The 23,381-nt window shown below is 36.9% G+C and overlaps 1 protein-coding gene across 1 annotated transcript in view; it reads left to right on the top strand.

Moving 5' to 3' along the window:
• Window positions 1-23,381, top strand: part of LOC145983975 (transforming growth factor-beta receptor-associated protein 1-like) — a 50,637-nt gene that overhangs the window by 17,219 nt on the left and 10,037 nt on the right. The window contains exons 6-14 of the mRNA XM_083117206.1: window positions 414-574; window positions 1,515-1,653; window positions 4,310-4,504; window positions 5,942-6,130; window positions 7,979-8,244; window positions 11,420-11,627; window positions 14,883-15,089; window positions 15,419-15,579; window positions 22,528-22,690. Of these exons, the coding sequence (XP_082973332.1) occupies window positions 414-574; window positions 1,515-1,653; window positions 4,310-4,504; window positions 5,942-6,130; window positions 7,979-8,244; window positions 11,420-11,627; window positions 14,883-15,089; window positions 15,419-15,579; window positions 22,528-22,690 (1,689 nt within the window). The remainder of the gene's footprint in view (window positions 1-413; window positions 575-1,514; window positions 1,654-4,309; window positions 4,505-5,941; window positions 6,131-7,978; window positions 8,245-11,419; window positions 11,628-14,882; window positions 15,090-15,418; window positions 15,580-22,527; window positions 22,691-23,381) is intronic.

Genomic DNA, 23,381 nt, shown 5'->3' with positions numbered 1-23,381 from the left:
CTATGCGACAATTATGCGCTGAAAGGTTTCAAGCCTGTTTGGACTGATGAAAACATGGTGCACAATTATGCGGTGAAAGATGATAGTTCTACAGGAATGACCAATTTAACCAGCTATAAACAAATTCTGCAGATTTACTCAGGAAAAAATGGAACCTGGGACTAATTGATTACACTATGCCACCAGGGAGGCCCATTTCTGAATAGGACAAACTCAATTCCTCAAGAGGCAGTTAAGAGGTGCATTTTTTTTCTAATGTAATGTAACCAGTTAACCAGTGTGGGTTTTTTGTGGGTATAAAATTACACTTAACACATTTTGTTTTATTTCTGACAACTCTTGTGCTGTTTTTAAGAGCTACTTGTTAAGAATGTAATTAATATTTTTAAGAAGTTTTTTCCTCACATTTTCAGGAAGAATTCCTTCTTAGTGCACCTGGTGGTCTCGGTATGTTTGTAACATCTGCTGGAGAATCAGAACGTCCACCAATGCAGTGGTCTTATCATATACTATCAATTGCATATTTTCACCCATACATTTTAGGACTTAGTGATGAAGTCATCGTGATTTACAGGTATTGCTTGTTTGTATTTTTATTGTATACAAAATTATATAATATAAGAATAATGTAGAAATAACTGGACTAGTTATGAAATTACAAGTAAATCCTGCAGTATATTCAGAGTAATTTGTTTGCTAAATTCTATTTAATACGGCTGAACCTTGATTTTACGTTTTTCAGAGAATCAAGCTGATCAAACTTAAAATGCAGGAAAATGTTAAATCGAGGAAAATTTTACAACATTTTGCTATGTTGGGACCATCAAGATTGAATGTACAATGCTGGAAAATGTAAAATCCAAGAATGAAAAATCTGGGTTCCACTGTATATAATTAATTACTAGTGTTTTCCTCAATGCTTCATCTTTAAAATGACAGTCCACACAATGTATTTTACTACATGGATAAACATATCATACTGTAGTGATTAGTAATGATTGTACATTTTTTTAATGCACAATTTAATTTTCCATCTATTCCAATTTGTCTTAGCCCTAAAATGCAATATAAGGCTTAATGATAATTTTTTTAGTATTCTAGATAAAATTTCCATGAACTCTTTTTTCGGGAGTCCAAAATAGTACACATGTTTCTAAGAAAGTTAATGTTTCTTGCATTCATAGACTGTCTTTAAAGTGAAATAAGCAGACCTCCATGGTGGAGTGGTTAGCACAATGTGCTATGATGCTAGAATTCCCAGGTTCGAATCCTGGCCTGTGCATGGGTGTTTTTTTATGAATGTTCCTTCATCAATTTATTCACTCATCCTTATCTTCATAGCCAAAACTGACAGAAATGTAAAATAAAATAAACTGGATCAATCAATCAATTGAAAGTTAAATATATTTTTATTTTTTTCCACTTGTAACTACTAGCTTTTATTTTCATCCAAATTTCTGATTCTCTGGAAATTATTGATGAGCCAATTGCATTTCACTCATGTTTTATTGTAGCATTCTGGATCAACAACAGAAGCAAGCTTTGCCATTTTCTGGGGGCCTTAACATTGGAAACTTTGATGGGAGGATATATGTATGCTCAGGAACTGCAGTATATGGCCTTATTCCTGTTCCATGGGAAAAACAAGTTCAGGTACGGCTTTAAATTGTGTCTTAGTTGTGATGCACATATTGTAAAAATTATTGTAATACTATTTTGAAATAGTTGTCATGGGTAGTGTGGAATACTGAAATTATATAAATACCATAAATAATAACAAACACACTTACTTTAAATTCTGGATTATGTAAGGGAAGAGAAGAAAGGTCAAATTCTAGAGCTGTATACTTATTTATAGGGCTTGAACAGATTACTCAGTTCCATGTTAGTACCATCCAATATATATGTATATTGGTTTATTGGTGATATTTATAGGTAACTTATGCTAAATTATTACAAAATTCTGCGATTTAGTTGTTATTGTTATGAATGCAAAGCTATAAGTCAATTATCTTGGTTTTGTAAAGTTTAAATGATTAAATATGCCATTTCTTTTTCTAAATGAAAACCTATTGCATTCACCTTTTTCATTTATTAATACAAGATGTTATTTGTGTAACTTTTGCAATTTTATATCAGATCAGTAATCAGTTATTGGTATCAATAAATTTTAAAGGTGCACTTTTATTAATATTGTCAAAAAAATTATTGGTCTATTCCTGCAATTATTCCGTCTTGCTATTCACTAGTTATGTTGGTGCACTATCATAATTCATGCTCAACTATCATGGGCATACTAATTACTAGTAAATAATTAACATTTTCTGCCCATCAAAATATTTTGTATTTTGTACCTATTGACTCACTTAAAATTTAATGTTTCATCAAAAAATCATATTGTCAATTTTATTCCACTGTGTGCTATATGTATTGGTAGGGACATTGAATTTTCGCAATGCACGAAATCACGAAATGTGAAAAAAAGATGCAATTTTGAACATTCTGCACGTAACTACACCTCCAATGATGAAATATGCATGAATTTTAGTCACGAAGTAATGCAAAATGTGTGCTTTTCCACGAAATGAATGCTTTTTCGTGAAATAACCGTGAAATATCATCAAATTAAGTAGAAAACACGCAAAAACCGGCAATCGAGGTTATGCGCGCAAACTGTCGATTTGTAATGAAACATTTGCCTAAAGTTTCCTACCACTTGCAGCTCAAGAACGTTTTATCCTTGATCACATCAGGAAGACGCTGCAAATTGGGATTTCCCATGCACATAATCTCGGTTCGAAAACTTCGCTCCCTGTCAAGCTGCATTCCTTTCTTCCCCCGAATGTCTACTCAACTTCCAGTTTCATTGAACTTGCTAGCTGTAGCAACGATAAGATTAGTCTGTTCCCGCACATCAAGGGAAACATTGGTGTCATTTGTGTTCAGTCATGAATGAATTTTGTTTATCATCATGTGATTTTCAACATGTGTTTGTTTATGTGCAGTAGTGATTATTTTATTTGTTGGACAGCAAGGATATCCTTTAAATACATACAATGAATAAATCACTTGAGATATGCAATTTAGAAATGAAGTGATTTTGTGTTGATGTTTTCTTTTTGGTTGGACAGCTAAGTACTTGTGTATGTGTACAGTATATAAAAATGAAGTAGTTTATCAATTTATAGCTCTTTTGTATGTTGTTTCCTCTCATGATGAAAAAGTGTGTGCCGTTTTTTTTTTTTCACCGCTGGTATATACCGCTGATCTAACATTTTATTTACCGCTCTCATCAGTTTTTATTTACCATAAATTTGTCTCCCTGTGTATCGGTATCAGCCGATATAGCCATATCATTGTATTGGTTTATTAGAAAAAATATTGATAATTTTACTGATCAATATATACATAAATATCTTATAATTTAGTCCAATATTCTGCCAATGTGCTATAATTTTTATGGATGTAAATATAAAATCTCCATGCCCTACTTTTTTTTCTTAAAAAAAGTAAATGTCTAAATATGTAGCATCTTTTGCATTGCAGTCATCTGGTAACATACATTAATTAAGGAGGTCAATGAACTATTGAGGTTCTTCAAGAACCAATTAGAATTTTATATTTTATTGGTAGAATATCGGCTATCAGTATCCGTATATTTTTATTGGTACACTATGAGCATCAGCCAAAATTTCAAATTTGTCCTTTCCTAATTTATCTACTGATGTCTGTTGTGCTGTTTTCTTAAATGCTTATGTGCTGTAGCAAGTATTTTAACCCTGTGTTGATTGTGCACATTCTCTAGTTCCAGGTGTGTGATTTTAACGTCTTAATTTATCAATGAATGTTTTGTCAACACCCTCCCTCTAAGCTAAGTTTTTAACCTTCCTCTTTTACACCATGATTTTGTTCTCAGTGTTAGTCACATCTTTGAGCTGCTAGTGGGTGGGGGGGTTCGTTGAAGCCCCTTGCTGTCTGAGTCCATGCACGACTCTAGGTGTACCTAGTTTTTACTGAAAATCCAGTCTACCGTTCCGTCCCTGAATAACTAAGAGTGCCTTTTTATAGTTTCATAGAATTTCAATTTTTATACGTAGTTTTATAGAATCTCAATCGTTGCAAGAAAAGATCTAATCCTAACAATTGAGAGTTTGGCATTTTAGACCATTAATTGAACATATTTTAAGAACCTGGTGTCTGGCACCATGCGCTACCATCGATGTAACTTTTCTCATGCGATCCATGAAGGTTTAAGAATGTGACTGTAATTTGTCTGTTATACCTGTAATAAAGTGTAAATTTTCTGCAGGTTCTTCTTTCTGATGGGAGAGTTGATGAAGCATTGGGTTTAGCTGAAAATGCTAACAGAGCAGGCTTAAGCAAAGAACAGTTTCAGAGAATATATAGGAAAATTCAACAGCAAGCTGCATTCATACACTTTTCTAATGGACATTTTGATGAAGCTGAAGAGCAATTTAGGAATGGATTAGTCGATGTGAGAGAGGTAAACAAAATTTTAATATATGATCCCTCCATATGAAAGCTCAGTTTTATTGAAGATGAAATGTGTTGAAAATGGCATGGATGTACGTGACCACCATTGTGACAGGCAACTGTTTTCAGGTGAGTACATATCTTTGTGATTACTCTATGACCAGGGTTGGGAAATTACACTTAAAGAAGGGTTTTTCTACTAGATGTGTAAGTAAAAAGTAAGTATGTGTAAAAACACATAAATTTGTAGAATGTGTGAAAAAAAAACTTGTAAAATAATGTAAAATCCACAGATTTTAAGGTGCTGCCTCAATTCAGATATTACACATAAAAAAAACAAAGGAAGCAGTAGTTTGCAGATAGAATTTTGAAATTTTTCTCTTATTTTTGCAACCACCTCCTCATTCTTGTAACTTGTTTAGGTTTAAAGTTTCCATGTAACTAATTTTCATTGCAATCTTACCTGTAAATGCAATCAACTTGTAAAATTCCTGTGTACAGTGGAATCCCGATTTTACATTACCTGGTTTTACATTTTCCTGCATTATACGTTCAATCTTCATAGTCCCAATGGAGCAAAATGCTATACAGTTTTCCTGGATTTTACATTTTCCCCAGATTTTTCTTTAATTTTGGTCCCCTGAAAAATATAAAATCGAAGTTTCACTGTGTTAGGTTGATTTGCTAATCTAGTTTCATGTGTAGCACTTGGGGTGAATAATGCTATGTAGGTATAGGATGTAAGAAGAGGAAGTAAAACTGGGATGGAGTTATTCACCTTAAGTGGACCTCAAAAACCCCAAATATGCTAACCAGTATCCCACCAGTTGAAATGAACATGTATTCAATTCTAATCTAACCTACATATCTTTTTGTATGATTAATTTCAACTCTTTCCTTGCTTCTGGGTATTGATTGAATAACATAGCCAGATGTCGGGGACACCTGGCAGTGCTCTCTGACATGACAAGTGTTGCCAGTATGCCTCATAATTTCAAGAAAACATACTTTTTTTATGAATGTGTCCTAAATAAATCATCTGTAATGCATAAAATGTGTAAAGAGTATATAATTCTCTTATCAATTTGATAAATACCCACAGAGACCATCGATTGCACATCGAACATTTTTACTAGTAACTTGACAGCTGTCTTCTATCCCCGTTTGTTTTTACTTCATTCAAAACTTTACACCTTAGTAACTTATTCCACATACTGAATGTCCGTGTAGAGCATTAAACATCCTGAACAATTTACATTGCTAGAATATGCATTAATCTGTATGAATATCATTGTTAGTTTAAAGTAGGGGTTCAGCCCATTTATGAGCTATTTTAACATTTGCTTAGCTATCATTGTTATTGCTGGAAAATTAATCCTAGAGAGGCACCAAAGTGTGAATCGTTGTCACTGTACATTGTTATATAACTTCTGTTCTTGTTTTTCAGATAATAAGCTTGCTTCCACAACTTCTTCCATCATCTTCAACATTTGTTCGTGCTGTTCCTCCTCTGCACAATATTGCTGATGTGGTGCAGCTGTTTCGAGGAGATGACCTCAGAATAAAAATGGCTAAGGATTTTTTGATGGCATACCTGGAAAAGCTCCGGGCAATGGGGGATATGCAGTACAGATATGTAAGTTCTGTTTTTTTTTTTGTTGTTGTTGTTTGTTCTTGGAGAGGAATAAAACCTGTCACTTTCATTATTTATTTGTATTTTCTCAAGTACATCAGGACCCATTTTTAAGCAATAACATAACAGTAGGCCAACAAACAAAAGAAAACAACAACAAAGCAAGATGACACAAAGTTTAAAGTTTAAATATAATAATTATGTACAATTCTCTGCAAGTTCACCACAAAAGTCAAGTGAGAGTTGACAATAACAGTAGCAAAATTAAAGAGTGTACATTCAAAATATTAACACATGAGGTGTTTTCAATGAAATTCAGTTTGCACGAGGTCATTGTAGTGTATTTGATTAATTGATTTGCTTAATTTTACTTCTCTTTTTGTGCCAATGTGATGAATGGACACTCACAAACATGCATGTCGAGGCCGGGATTCGAACCTGGGACCCCTGGCATTGTAGCATGATGTGCTAGTGTATTTGAGAAAGTGCAACAGTAAAAGTTATGTATTGGTATTGGCCACTATCATTGGCACTGGTATTAGGAAGTATCATATCACTGATACCTGCCCATAATGTTTTGGAGTACACATATCCTTTGAGGAATGTAAAATGCTGACTAACATCTCCCATCTCTGAATATCCCAGGACTTATGCAAAGTGAACATTTTTCGTACTTGTCAAAAATGGATTTAATGATAAAGTGCTGTGATGACTTAGTTTCAGTATAGAACTATTTTTGTAATTTGCTATTAATTGCTACTACATTGAAATCAGTTCAAAATGGTTTCAGCTCAGCTCTTACTAAATCCACACAGTTTATTTAGAGTGGTCAGTTTCAAGTTCATATTGGTGAGCTATCCAGATAGAAAGTTATGTCTAGATTCAACTTTGCTCACTTGTTCTACACACACATTTCACTTTTTATCATGACGTTGATTAGCCATGAACAACATGCTAATATTTAGGAAGATTTTACTGTATTGTTTTTGTCCTGAAAATTTTCAGCCTGTGATTCAGGACTGTATTTACATAACTTGAATGTTAGCATAATTGTAAATGTACCATATTTACTCATGTATAATGTGCACCTCTTTTCAAAATTTTTGCCCCCAAAACTGTGGTGCGTATTATGCATGGAATAATTCGGACAGCCAACATTAAAACCATGCATGTTTTCACTATATCCCTGCATATAACATGTATATATCAACAGGCACAAATACAAATTAGCAGTTTGGATTTCTTTAGTAATAATAAAGAAAAAAAAAACACTATAAAAGTGAAGTGGCCATATCCCATGATTTTTCACTTTGAAACGGAAATTTCTGTGACACAGAGAAAAGCAGTGCACAATTTGAGCATGCACCTTCCATCACATGGGATATGTATCAGCTGTATTTGTTGGGCAAGAAATAATAGAAAATAACTTCATGAACGCTGCAAATCCATAACATAATTTTGATCTTACTTTCTTCTACTACAGAATAAACAAGGTGGTTACATAAGTGAAAGCTTTGGGATGCTAAACACAGTGGGGGAGGTGGCATGGGTTGGTGACTCACTGTATACACAAGATGATATTCTCCTCTTGCCCACACAGCAGGTATTGAATAGGTATGATGTCACTCACTCTTGATACAACTAAGAAAGCCATTTCTTGAACTTGAATTGTACTGCACATATATACAAGATATAATTGTTTGTCGCTTTTCCCCATCAAAAACCGGGGTGCACATTATACACACATGTCCATTATACATGCGTAATACAGTACTTGAATATTGTGAGTAATATAATAGATCATGTGATACATGTAAATGAATTATACTGTATATTTTATTATGTTTGTAGGAAGTTGATACTGCCCTGCTGAAGTTATACTCAGAAAGATATGTGTCAGAGTTGGAAGCATTTATTGGTGCTGGAGAAATAAACTGTGATATGAATGACTGTGCTGAGTGGCTGGAAAAGTGTGAATGTTACCATGCCCTGGCATTATTATATCGCCATGGAAAAAATCATGAGAAGGCACTGCAAATTTGGTCAAAGCTTGTGTCAGGAGAGTACAAAGATGAAAATTTTCTTGGTTTGGAATTTTTTGTGGAATGCTTGTCAAAGTAAGTAGAGTATATAATGTTTTAGAAATAGTAGTACTTAAATCTGTTACATTTTACATTTATTATACATTACACATTATATTAAGTAGGAATGGGACAGATTAATTGAAACTCTATTAGTATTGGCTGATATAGGCATATTGGTGTATTGGTTTGTTGGTAAATTTACTGATCTGATATAAATATCTTATAATTTAGTGGAATATTGTACCATTTTGTTATATACAGCGTGTTTCAAAAAGAATATACGTATTACAAAGTATTATTTTGTCCGAACTATCAATTGCTACGCCCCGGCTCAGCTATTAGAAAAACGAATACATAGTCTAGTTTATATAATAGCCGCTAGATGTCAGTTGTGTTCGGTTTTGCTTGGTAACAGTCAGTTGTTTGAAATGGCTACTCCGCAGCAGAAATCATTTTGTGTTCTTGAGTTTGCGAAGTGCAATTCCGTGATTACAGTGCAAAGACGTTTCAGGTTGAGGTACCAAATTGATCCTCCGAATGGGTGGAACATTCGCAGATGGTATCAACAGTTTGTAGATACAGGAGTGTATGTAAAGGAAAGAGTCATGGCCGCCCTCGTGTTCCTGAAGAAAATGTTGCACGAATTCAAACTGCTTTCCAACGTTGCCCTTCAAAATCAACTCGTCGTGTCAGTTGGGAGTTACAACTTCCTACAACAACAATTTGGCATGTTTGAGACGTTGGCTGGTTATGAAGCCGTACAAGGTACAGCTGTTACAAGCTCTGCGTCCTGATGACAAACGCAAACGTGTGGCATTTTGTAACGAGATTCTTGATGCTATTGACAATGACAACACTTTCGCACAACGCATCGTGTTTAGTGATGAAGCTGCGTTTCATGTCAGTGGTCAGGTAAACAAACATAATGTTCGCATTTGGGGCCTACAGAACCCACATGTATTCATTGAACATGTACGAGATTCGCCCAAGGTGAATGTGTTTTGCGCGATATCCCGATCATCTGTTTACGGCCCATTCTTCTTTGATGGAAACACCGTTAACGGTTAGCAGTATCTCTCTATGTTACAAAACTGGTTGTTTCCGAGGCTGCATGAAGACAACTTCATTTTTCAACAAGATGGGACACCCCCTCACTGGAGTCGCCAAGTGCGTGATTATCTGAATGAAACTCTACCGAACCGTTGGATTGGTCATCAAGGAGCTGGTGACTTAGCATGTATCACGGTCACTGGATTTGACACCCTGTGACTTCTTCCTGTGGGGTTTCATTAAAGACAATGTTTATGTACCACCACTCCCACAGAACCTGGAAGAGTTGAAGAACCGGATCCGTACTGACGTAACATCAGTGACGAAGGACATGCTTGCCCGAGTATGGGAGGAATTTGAGTATCGATGTGATATTGTTCGTGTCACTGCTGGAGGACATATTGAACATCTGTAATCTTAACTTGAGAGGTTCGTAAGTATGTGTGTCAAGTTTCATCTTTGTATGTCAAAGTTTAATAAATATATGTATGCAAAATACGTATATTCTTTTTGAAACACACTGTATATTTTTTTAATATATACATATAATCTCCATTCTGTACTTTTTTAGAAAACTTTGATGTCTAAATATGTAGCTTCTTTTCCATTGCAAAAGCTTGGTTCATCTAGTAACATACATTCATTAATCTGTAACCCGTGCGGCAGCACTGAGTGCTGCCTTTTTTAAAATTCTGAATTATTTTCCTTACCAGCGCAATAATGGTCAGGAAAGCACTAGGTAACTTATCTTCACTATTCCCCTGAAAACATAGAGGCGTTGGCAACTTTTTTCTGTCTTTTCTCCATTTGCTTACATGTCTTTGAAGTGACCGGTCCTCCTTTGGTGGCACTCAGTTACACATGCGGGAACGTTTAATATCTTAAATCACAGCATGTCAGCCATGAATTGGGGGGAAATAAGAAGAATAAAACCACGGTACGTTATTCAGAATGCAAATTATTTGTATGCAGAAACCATTGCAGTACCCATATGAAATGTCAGGAGTTGTCAAAATAACGATATTGAAAAGTGACATCATTTGGTTTATTATATTTGAGTCAGTATGTCTTTTCTTACGTATACCTTGTGAGAGTACGAGAAACAAATTGAGATTTGAACATTTTAAAAATATTTTGTAAGTTTCTTTAAGGTGTGTTTTCTACATTTGATTGCTTTTTCTTCGAGTCTGTCACATTTAGACAGAGAGTTTTGGAATAAATAGTTCCTTTCTACGTCCATATAAGTTGTACGATTTCAATTTGATTTGAATACGTTGAACATTTTTTTGAAAATACTTTGATAATTTTGTTAATGGTGAGTAAACTTTTTAGTGCCTTCATTATATGGCAAAGTTTTAATTACTTTTAGAATAATATTTTGGTGCATTTGCTTCAAGAGTCTAAGCTTGTAATTCTATGAGACACTTTCATTTTTATTACTTTTCTTTTAATAGCTGATAAAAATGTCCGAAATGGACATGTTTGTGTTCATGTATATTTTGCCTGATTTCCAGCAAGTGCTAGTTTAATTCAATTTTGATTTGCATCAATAATTCACGTAAATAACATTGGTTTTGATGAGGCAGCACTGAGTTCCGTGTGAGGGACATTTGTGCTGCAATGCAATGAGGATGCGGATGATGGAGGGTTAAGGACAATGAACCATTTGTAATTTTATATTGATATCAGCCAAAATTTCATGTCTGCCCATCCCTACTACAAACCAAAAATATTTTGTTTACTTTATTCACAGTATATCTGAATGTGTTGTGTCCAATCGATAATATGGAGTTAAGAGAAAGGATTTTGGGGGAATGAGAAGTATATTAAGCAATAACACATAAATATTTTTAAGTGTTTGTAAATCCTCATAAAACTATAAATGTTAGTGTACAATTATTAGAAAAGGATCCGTGAAAAGAGAAGAGTGGTGGAAGACCAGAAAAAAATGAAGAGACTTGACTTCTATGCGGACCCAGTCAGAGGCAGGAAATGGTAAAGGATAATGATGATTAGAAAAAATTATGCAAAAAAGTTTTTGTGGGTATTCTAAAGGAGCTGTATTGGTAAAGTAATATTAATGTGGTAAATTCTTTAAGATTTTTAGTATGCTTTCATTAGATCTGATATTTGATTTTTATTTTTTTTTATTTTTTAGTTTGGATGATTATGACTTGGTGTGGAGGTATGCAGATTTTGTTCTGGAAAAGGATGCAGATATTGGAGTCCGCATATTTACTTGCCGTTCATCTAGTGAATCTCCTAGTGATAAAATGAAACCAGACAACATTGTTGAATATCTGCATCGTTATCCTTCTGCTGTGATAAAATATTTAGAGCATTTAGTCCTGGAAAGAAAAATACAGGTATGGAATAGGTGTTAGTAAGTATGTAATTGACTGGAGTTAGAATAGAGTTTCTTTCAGATTTTTAAATTTAGAAATTGAAGTAAGATAATGAGATGTTTAGATAAGAATTTTACTGGAGATGGAACAGATTAACTGGCACTCTAATGGCATCTTCTGATATAGGCATATTGGTAAAATAGCAAGTAATGTTACCGATTCAATATTTTCATAAGTAGTCCATAATTGATCATGCAAATCTTTCCTTTTGCTATTGTTTTTTTATGTTTATTAGAGTAATAAGTCAGTTTCTAAATGCTTAGTTAATTTTTCTAAGGTAAAACTTATTCCACCCACTTGTTTACATGTACTAATAAAGAAGGGACATCATGAAACATTAATTTTTCATTGTCATATTTTTAGAATATCAGATATCAATATCAGTTCTGTAGTATTATTGTCACTGAGGAAAGAATTGTAACTCTCAAGGCACATACACCTCATGATTGTAGCTAATCAGTCTTTGTGGATGAGCCTATTGTTGGCTTTGTCATGGAAGTTTGTGCACCTCTGAAAAACCATTAAATCCAATTCAAGAATTTTAATGTAAATATGTGCACAATTGCATGTAGACACAAATGGTTATCATGAACAGTCCCTCACTTACTACAAATGTTTCATATTGTGGCAGGATAAACCAGTATTGGATGTGTGGACAAGATGTTAGTATTATGCTTACCATTTGAAAGACATTGCCTTAATAATGTAAAGATAGGTAGCCAGATAGCTGCCCTTCAAAGGTTTTGGCTTGTAACTTTTGACTGGAGCATTTCCGGACCAGGGTTCCCTATCTCACTTTGTTGCATTTGTTCCCTTCCATCATCCCTGCAAGCTTGTAACATGGTCACATAAACACCCTGTATATGTACATTAAAGTCATAGAATTAGAAATGAACACATCACAGAATTGATAGTAACTGGATAAATAATCTTTTCAATGCAACTAGGTTCTCTATGATCTTTACATTTGTCTTGTACTATTAGGGATGGACCGATACAAAATTTTGGCTGATATTGATAAAGTACCCATATAAAATTTACAGATACTGATAACTGATATTCTACCGATCAGATATAAAATTCCAAATGGCTCTTGAAGAATCTGAATAGTTCATTGACAACCTTAATTAATGTATATTACCAGATGACTGCAATGCAAAAGAAGCTGCATATTTAGACATTTACTTTTAAAAAAGTAGGGAACAGAGATTATATGTTTATATCCATAAGAAATAGAAGAATATTGTACTAAATTATAAACTATATAGGGGATGTACAGATTAATGAAAACGCACCTCATGGCCACTGAGGCTCAGTCAGTAATGTGTCTGACTACCATGCTAAAAGTCCCGGGTTCGATGCACAGCCGGTTCAAATCCGGGAACTTTTCTAACATTGGAAGTGGCCCCAGAGCCCACCCTGCATGGAATGACATGGGTACCTGGAAGAAACCCTTGGGGGGTAAAGGTGGTCAGAGGCATGATGCTGATCACATCACCCCCCTCTCACAACCGGATCAAGAAAGTGTGGGGCGTTACCCCCACACCCCCTATATGCCTTCATGGCATGGTGCTAAGCACAGGGGAGCACTGTACCTTTACCTTTTTTTTACGCTTGTAAGGGAAGGGTAATTCAATCTGAGTTGGCAGCACTGAACCACCATGCATCGTGATGGGCATTTGTTATCACCATGTTTGCCCATTGCGTGTAATGCCTGAATCAGTGCACTGTGAACTTTCGTGTGCAACAGTTCCAAGGTAAAACTATAAAATGGGAGACCTATCGGATTTTCAGAGAGAGCAGATCGTTGAAGTTCATTTAGCTGGTGCATCAGTAACGAAATCTGCCACTTTATTTGCCGTAGCAAGGAAGACAGTGTTGAATGTTATGGCGGCATACATAAATCATGGCAAGACATCATCAACGAAGATAAATAGAGGACAAAAGCCAACCCTTGGTGACAGGGACCACCGAGCATGAAAGAGGATTGTCACAAAAAACCATAGAACTACAGCAGCAAAAGTGACAGCAGAACTCAATGATCATCTGGCAGATCCTGCTTCCACAAAAACATTCCGATGGAAGCTTCATAAACTCAACATTAGGGGTAGGGCTGACATTCCGAAACTTCTGCTTACCATCACCAATGCCAGTGCAGAAGAAAAGTGGTGCCATGAGCACAAAACATGGACTTGTGGTGACTGGAAAAAGGTAATATGGCCAGTGATCATCTTTCTTGTTTCTGACAATGAGACATGTGGGTGTGTGGTGAACGCCTAAAGAGGTGTACTTTTCGGACCGCCTGCATCCTACTGTAAGACATGGAGGCAGATCTGTCCTGGTTTGGGTGGCGATCTTCTTTTATTCTCTTGGCTCCATCATTCCTATGCAAGGTAAAATTACGGCTAGAAACTAAGTGGGCATTTTATGTGACCTGGTACATCCTGTGGCACAGCTGTTGTTCCCCAACAAGGATGCAATCTTTCAAGATGATAATGCGCCTAATCACACTGCCAGAGCTGTTTAGTCTTGGTTTACGGAATACCTTTTCTGGCCAGCACAATCACCAGACCTCAACATTATTGAACCACTGTGCTTGGTTTTAGAAGAATGAGTATGATGCAGATTTCCTCCACCCTCATCTCTGATGCAGATTTCCTCCACCTTCATCTCTGCTGCAACTGTCTGATGTGCTTCTGGAAGAATGGTACAATATTCTCCTGGAGAATATTCAGGGCTTGCATGACTCGATTTCACAATGAATCCAAGCAGTTCTAAAGGCGTACTATGCAACTTTTTCAAGTGTTTCCACTAATATATGTCCCCCCCCCATGTGTGTGGGGGGATTGGTAATTTTAATGATTAACTGATACGTCAATATGTCTATATTGTCTGATAGTGATAGAGTACTGATTAATAATAATTTTAGTGTGATTTGCTTTGCAAAACTAAGATAAAAATAATAATTAAAAACAAAATATGTTTTGCATTGTCCCCACTTTGCTCAGAATGTAGTTGCCATTTCAAGAACTCTCTATAAAGGTCAGCATTTGATTTTACTATTTAAATTATTGTTATTTTCTTGTGGATATTGCATATTGGTAAAGCTGAATGAAAAATATCATGAAAGTAAATCCTGTGGTTGTGTGTTGAAATTTTCCTGAAAAGATAATTGGAGAGCACATTTTATAAACTTTTGTACCTATTTCTTTATAGAAAGAGAAATTTCACACACATTTGGCAGTATTGTACCTGGAAAATGTTTTGAAATTGAACAAAGAACAAAATGAAGAAGTCGTCATCACAGCTCGAAAAACACTTCAAAATTTATTGCTACAGTCCAATTTGTACAGGGTCCAGCTGTTGTTAGGAAAGACTACAAGTGCTGAGTTACATCAAGAGACTGCTATTTTATATGGGAAGGTAAGTTGAATATGTGTGTTTATTTTGTAGTTTTTATGTGTGGACATTGATGATGTTTTCATTGTACTAGACATGGAAACTATGCAACCTGTTATACCTCATGATACAATACAATTATTATTAGTTCAGAACTACTCTAATTATATCATATTTGTCATATTATGAAGATGAATCCAATTTGACATAATGTGCACATCCAGTTTACGTGAATCTTTTTTCAATTTTTTTGTACCATAAAGTCAACCAATTTTTGTTTTACAATGTGGCAGTTGTGGTGTGTTATAAACAATGGTGAGAAATATATTGAGTTTTGTTAATTCATTTTACAGATTGAAGAACATGATAAAGCATTGAATATTCTTGTTCATAAATTGAAGGATTACAAAGCTGCAGAAGAATATTGCTTGAATAATTCTCAGGGAAAAGACCAAAAGTACAAAAGCAATTTATTCTACACTTTATTGAATGTGTATCTGGATTCCAAGCTTGAGTAAGTACTGCGTCACTTTCCTTTATTTTAAAATTCACAATTCTGTGCTAAAAATTAGATAGTTTTTTTGTTTTTTAATTTGTGGATGGTGAAGACTGGATTGATCTTGCAGAGAACAGAGAGAAATGGAAAAACCCATATTGCTGTAGCAATGAACCTTTGTTCTTTGTAGCTGATCAGTGGTGATTCATTCATTATTAGTTTTGGACTTTTAACCAGTGTTAATTTTAAAAAAATACCAATGTTTCGGTGGCTGATTCTGCCTCCATCTTCAGGGTAGTGTGTAATCGTAATCTACTGATCACAGTAAAGGCTTCAACTTCGCTCTTCCCCCCCAAGAAATTACCTGTACTAGACATAATTGCCTCAGTAGAAAATGCCACTGCAAAAATGCAACGTGAACAAGCTGAGGAACTCACATGGGAGATCAGAAAAGTCATCAAAAAACCACCACACACTCACACAATAACATCACTCAACAGGAGATAACGGCCATCACAAACCTAAAAGAGAACAAAGAGATTGCAATACTCCCAGCAGACAGAGGCAACTGCACAGTTGTACTCCACACAACAGCTACCAAGAAAAACTCAAACAGTTAGTCAACAATGATAGCTACACCCAACTTATAAAGGACCCTACTCCAACAATAGAAAGAAAGGTACAAGCAACTGTAAGAAAAATGAAGAAAGACATACCTGAAAACATAAGAAAGAAAATCAATCCATATTACAGCAAACCTCCTTACATGTGTGGACTACCAAAAATTCACAAAACATACCACTTCGTCTTATCATTAGCACTAGTCACTCACCATGCTACAACCTGACAAAATTTCTACTACCAGCACTCACTCCCCTCGCAGGAAACAGAACACACATAAAAACACAGAACATTTCATTCAACGTATCCAAAGGATACAACTCAGTGGACAAGAAATTCTGGCCAGCTTTGACATAGTTAGCCTGTTCACCAACGTACCAATAAATGAAACATTGCAAATCATACAGGGGAAACTCCTAGAACATGACACCACACTAGGAAATCTAAAACCCGAACAAATAATGGAAATGCTCAACCTCTGCCTGACCACCACATACTTCCAAATAGATGACATATTCTACCAACAGAAAGAAGGCATGGCCTCTATCTCCAATAGTCAGCAATACCTATATGGAACATTTCAAAGAAATAGCTTTAACAACACACCACCTCAAACCGTCCACCTGGTTCAGGTACGTGGACGACACTTTTCTAGTCTGGCCACATGGGGAACACACATTGCCCATCTTCCTGCAACACCTAAACAGCCTAAGACCCACAATCCAATTCACCATGGAAGTGGAAAAAACAGAACTATACCCTTCCTAGATGTACTAGTTACAAGGCAAAACCACACTCTTTCCACAAAAGTGTACAGAAAACCTACCCATACAGGACAATATCTAAACTTCCTCTCCAACCACCCCAATTCCATAAAAACCGGCATAGTAAAAACACTCGTGCACCGAGCCAAAAACATATGTAAAACCGAACAGGACCTTGCACACAAAATAATAAACCCCATAATATGGACAGAAGAAACAACAGACCCCCTTCCAGAGACCTGCACAAGACCCTGAAAAAACCCGTCTGCGAGGAGGCGCACCTATAATAATATGCAACATGCACATAAAGCCCAGGTGATCGACATCGCGCAAGCAAGCTTCACGTCACAGTTGTGCACAGGCATCAATGCCTGTCAGGTTTTTCCATTACTCGGGTCTTAAGAAGACCCGTGAGACTCAATTTAGTTCTTGTAGGTAGACGCAAGTACTACTGTCAGTGTTGCCAATGGCCATTATATTCACTACGCATGGAAATATTTGAATTTCTGCTAGGTGCAAGTGTCTTGAGGTTGTATAACCATTGGTGTAGCAAGGGGTGGGTGAAGTGGGCGACCACCCTGTGCCTCACGCATGTAGGGGTCTCGTGTCCCAAGAGGTTGATATGAAAAACATAATAAATGGAAGTGAGAAAGATAGAAAAGGCTAATTTTTGTGGGCAACAAAATTAAAACCTTTTTTTATCTGGCTTTATATTCTAGTTTAACATTATAATTTGAATGAATACGTCAAATCAGAGGCAGGTGGGAGCTCTAAAAAAACTGCCATGGAGCAAAGTATGGGGCATTTAAATGCTTCCAGTGTTTTGAACTGAAGAAGGGTATGGGTAATATTAACAGTTCTTCCTTCCTACAACTTCAGATGCAGCTATTGCCCTCTGTAATGGGCACGAAGATGATTTATCTTCCGAATTTCCTGATCAAGTTCTACGTTTCAGGAATGTGCTTAAATCAGAAATGAAGTGCTTTGGCAAAGTTTCTTCTCCTTGATAGCTCTACACTAGCTTCCAGTGTTCTCTGTATCCTGTACCGCATTCTGTTTGTTTCCTACTCTTCAAGTAACAACCACGAAAAAAGAGCTATCTTTCTCAAAATTGAAACTTAGAGAAAACTTCTGAAAGGTAGTGTTGAATGGTATGGTTCAGCACAAATTTAGCAGACTCAGTAATCTCACTCGTGAACGAGAAACGGCAAGATCTAATGTAAAAGTGTCATTTGCTGCCCAGAAGCCACCTTTCTGTTAAGCAAGGTGGTTTGATTTAAATTGGGGAATTCTATTTTAAAAATTCACTTATTGAAATCACTTTAAATAAAATTACAGAATTATGTACACAAGAAATTTGTAGATATCAGAATAACTTTTTGTGAAAGTTGTAACATAGTAGTCGGGCATCAAAAAATAGCAACAAATTGGAAGCTTACCCAGAGAGTGGTAATCGAAATAGCTACGCCACTAAACTACCCGTCAGCAAAGTCTTGCTTATTTGTGGAACCTTTGGACACGTTGTAACACTCCGTCCCAGTCTCTTATGAGATCCAACATACCATACCATGCGCACAGTCTCTATAGATTATTCATATACATTGCACACCAACCCACCTTTACGTCCTTTACAGGTACATCTGCAACCTTGCTTTGGCCAGTCAGCATACAAACGAGGATCAGTGTAGCACACACACTGGGGGAACTGTATGTCCACAACCATTCAGGGTCTGACAGTTGCACGTAAGCGGCACTGAAGGAGTATTTTGATTTTAATTCAGAACAGTATCAATCCTTTGACAAGGTGGAACCTTGGCCACCACAAATTAATCCTCCCTGGCTGCCTACATAGATAAACAGTCTCAGACGAAGTGGAGCCTGGGCCACTCATAACTCTCCCTGGCAACTTCATGTACAATAGGCCCTTGTGATTGACAGTCGAGGTGGAGCCTTGGCCACCGAGAATAATCCTACAAGGCAACAATTTATTCTCTATATCGACACCATCCTCAAACACATCATGTGTCCATGGATTGCCATGTGATTCAGTAGATTACACACTACCCTGAAGATGGAGGCAGAATCAGCCTCTGAACCATTGATAATTGTTTAAAATTAACAGTGTTTAAAATTCCAAAACTAATAATGAATTAACCTTTGTGTTTAGGAATGCCAGAGGTTGTTTTTATATTCAAATATGTTCCTTTTTTTCCTCTCATATTTATTTCTCTTTTCACTTATTGGACATGATTATGTGAGTGGCTTATGTACAATGATATATTTCCACTATGAAAATTTACTGTTGTTCAAGTATCCATTAAAATCAGCAACATAGCACAAGTAGAGGTGTGTACCTTCCAACTCTTGAAATAGAAGCGATTGCACTGTATTATGTAGTGCCCAATACAGAGGTTGGGTATTTCATAGATAAAAATATACATATAATTTGGTAGAGGGGACCTACCAGGCCAACCAGAGCTGTGTGAAGACATCAGTGGGAAGAACAGAGTGGTTCAGTATAAGTAATGGACTAAAGCAGGGAAGTGCTCTTTCCCCACTACTCTTCATAATTACAATGGATGCAATTAACAAAGAGGTGGGGAAGAAAATAGGAGAAGAAGGTCCTGCCTGTTATTTGCTGATGACTTAGTAATATGGGGAATCAGGGAAGAAGTAGTACAACAGCTTTAGAGTTGGAATGAGGAAATTAGAAGAGCAGGAATGAAATTCAGTGCAGAAAAGAGTGAGATACTAATAACAACAAGAACAGAGCCAGAAATGAACCAATAATATAGATGGACATGGAAGAGTTGAGGGTAGTGGAGAGCTTCAAATATCTTAGAAGCATAATTGAAAAAAGTGAAAGGATAGATGAGAAGGTAAACAGAAGAGGACAAATGGGTGGTGGACTATATCAAAGTATTCAAAGATTAATATGGAACAGGGATGTACCTATGAAATGCAAGAAGGTAATATATAACACATACTATGTGCCAGTAATTATGTATGGAGCAGAGACTTGGACAATGACTGAGAGAGACAAAAGAAAGATGCAGGCAGTGGAGATAAAAATTTTAAGGAGTATATTGGGGAAGACTAGAAGGGATAGAATAAGGAATGATGAGATCTGACAGACAGTGGGGCTGGTGAAGCTTCAGGACAGGATAGATCAGGCACAGATGATATGATTTGGTCACATGAAGAGGATGGATGCAGAAAGACTACCAGTATGAACTTACAAAGCACAAGGAGTAGGAATAAGACCAAGATGTCGGTGGAAAGACCAGATCGTGAATAGTGTTAGGAGAAGAGGACAAGATTGGAACACCATGGAAAGTGAGGAGTGGTGGAAGACCAGGAAGAAATGGTGAGGCTTGACTTCTATGCTGACCCTGCCAGAGGCAGGAAATTGCGAAGGATTATGATGATGGGACCTATCAATACTCAGCTTCATTGTGCAACAGCTCTTTGAGGGTCAAGGCCTGCTAAGCAATAGTGTATTGAGTCCCATTGCCATTATCTGGCTTTCTGGGAGAATATCAAATACTAATGTAATTAATGTAGTGTAACTAATGCAAATGAATAATTGACTTCAAGTAATATATCCACATATATCACATACACTCATTGACAAAAAAGTTAAGCACCCAGATGGAAAGGTCCAATTTGAACATCATTTCGTACATGTGTGTACCTTTGATATGTATCTAAATGATTAGAGTTGCAATGATTTGTAAAGTCTATTAAAGTGCATTAGTTGTGCCACCGTGTGATAGTGTTATGAGGCCTGATAGCATTCATAAGGCTTGTGTTGGAGCATCAGACAGTCAACAGCGTGAGAGAAGGAGAACAACACAGAGAATGCCTCGTAGATGCAGCAGACAGTGTTACCAGCACTTGACAGAGTTTGAAAGGGGTCGTACTGGGAGTCTACATGAGGCCAATCGGTTGAATCGTGCAATTGCCAGGCATCTTGGGCATTCAGATGTCACAGTGGCCAGATGTTGGCACCAACGGATACGTGAGGGCACCTACAGACATAGGGAAGGTTCCGGTCAACCAAGACTGGCCATGCCAAGAGAGGATCGCAGTATTGGTCACCAAGTATTTTGCAACCCCATCACATCTGCATCTGCTATCTGGACACATGTACTGGACTCTACAACACCCTGTGTCATCCCGCACCATTGGTTGTAAACTTGCAGCAGCCGGACTACAAGTTCACCGTCCCATGTGGAGGCTGCCGTTAACAGCTGAACACAAACGGCTGTGTTTGGAGTGTTGCCGTAACCGGGAGACATGGACTGCTGATGACAATGACAAGTGGCATTGCATCATAATCAGCGATAAATCTCCATTCTGCATTATCATGGATGACCACCCGTGTGCGAGTATGGCAGCACTGAGTGGACACACCCTGCCAATGTTGTGGCATTACCCCTGCCCTGAAGTCATTGGACTTCAGATCACCTGTGGTAATGGTTCTGGAGATTTTGATGGCTCAGCGCTATGTCATGGACATCCTGCATCCTCACGTGTTACCCCTCTTGAGACAGCATCCTGGTACAGTCTTTCAACATGACAACGCTCGTCCACACACAGTACATGTGTCTATGGACTGCCTGCATCATGTTGAGGTACTTCTGTAGCCAGCAAGATCCCCTGATCTATCCCCGATAGAACATGTAAGGGATCAGCTTGGACGTGAAGTCCGACCCAGTGCCGATTTGCAGGATATCGAGGGTCAGTTACAATGGCTGTGGGCCAACTTGCCTCGGGAGAGGATACAAAGGCTCTACAACTCCATTCCAAATCGAATCAGTGCATGTATCAAGACCCGAGGGGGTACCACATCCTACTGACATGCGGCCAGCAGTATGTCCGTAGTGCACACACTGTTGTCCGTTTGATTTGAATTTGTAATCACTGCAATACAGTCACATAACCTGCCAACAGGTTCATTTCATTTCATTTCCACCACTCCTAAGTGCTTCATTATTTTTGCCAATGAGTGTGTATCCTAGAAAAATACAACAAAATGATGTATATGATAGGGTCTCAAATTATATCCTGGGACTTATGTAACATATCCCAAGTTTTTATTGATTGTTTATGTGCCTAGGACAACAATATTTATTGAATCACACAATGTTCCTCTAGTGAAACAAAAGTGCAGTGCTCCAAGTGGAAGTTTTGAAAGTTGAATCTCCTCACACTGCCTAATGAGACAAGTTTATTTTGAGAAAGTGTTTGTTGCAATTTGATTGTGTGTAGTTTTGTATGGACCATAATAAAAATTGTTGTACTGTGAAAAACATTTGCATTGTAATCAACGAGACTTAAGTTCATTTTTTTGTAGTGAAGTCATGTTTTTTTTGGTTATATGAAACTATCCAGCCATACTCAGCTTGCATGCAATTTGAAGTTTTAATACAAACGTTTAATTTGTATTACATGAAACAGTAATTTTAAGAACTGAATTACAGAAAATATTTCATAATTTATTAGTGTTCTTTAATTTGCCAGAAGCTAAGACTATAGAATTAAAATTGTTATTGTTATTATCATTGCTGTTATTCAGACCTGAAAGGAGAGAGCAGTTAGTTGTACCAGCCTTGGAACTCCTAAATACAAGAGCTGCAGATTTTGATGCTGTGAAAGTGCTTGAAGTCCTTCCCCAAAGTTGGTCTCTTAGTGTCCTTGGATCATTCCTCCGTGGAGCTCTACGTTCCTCACTACATAAGGTAATCGCATTAAGATGTTTATTTTCCATGACTTTTTATTTTTGTATCTCACTGTTTGTAAGTTCTATGTGCAAGTTCTGCTATGAGAATGCCTCTTCTATGTTTTCTTTTGCTCAGCAAACATCTCGCAGGGAGGAGCAATGTGATCACATGGGTATGTGATCATGGACGTCTGCAGGATTTTTTCCAGGGAGGGGCAAGCAATATAATTTTTTCCCAGGGGTTGGGCAAAGGACACATATTTTCCTCCAAAATAGTCATGCCCCCTCAAAAAACACTGTTTCAGTCTGAAATTATCGTGTTTCTTCAACAAATTTATAATAATTAACATAAATTACTGTGATTGAAATGAAATTATGTGTGAATTATATAATTTTTAGGTACACATTCATTTTCCAGGGTGGGGGGGGCATGGCCCCCCCTTCCGGACGCCCATGTATGTGATGTAACCAGGGCAGAGTCATGTGTTGGTTTATAACAGTAGTATGGGTGTAAAAGGTATTTGTTTGAAGTTAATTTACAGATACCAGCTGATACCCATCCAGAGTCAGGGTATCTCGCAGGACCCACAACATGCTGCGCTACACTTTTGGTGGGTCTAAATATCCCGAAAATGATGCAATGTGGGTGCAAGGCAGATTCCATCAGGAGATCCGTAAACAAAAGAATTCAGCAACACCTGACATGCTAA

The sequence above is a fragment of the Lepisma saccharinum genome, chromosome 2 (assembly GCF_977018435.1).
Source record: "Lepisma saccharinum chromosome 2, izLepSacc3.1, whole genome shotgun sequence".
NCBI classification, from domain to species: domain Eukaryota; kingdom Metazoa; phylum Arthropoda; class Insecta; order Zygentoma; family Lepismatidae; genus Lepisma; species Lepisma saccharinum.
The sequence above is the reverse complement of the archived record's forward strand: the minus strand, read 5'-3'. Positions and strand labels throughout refer to the sequence as shown.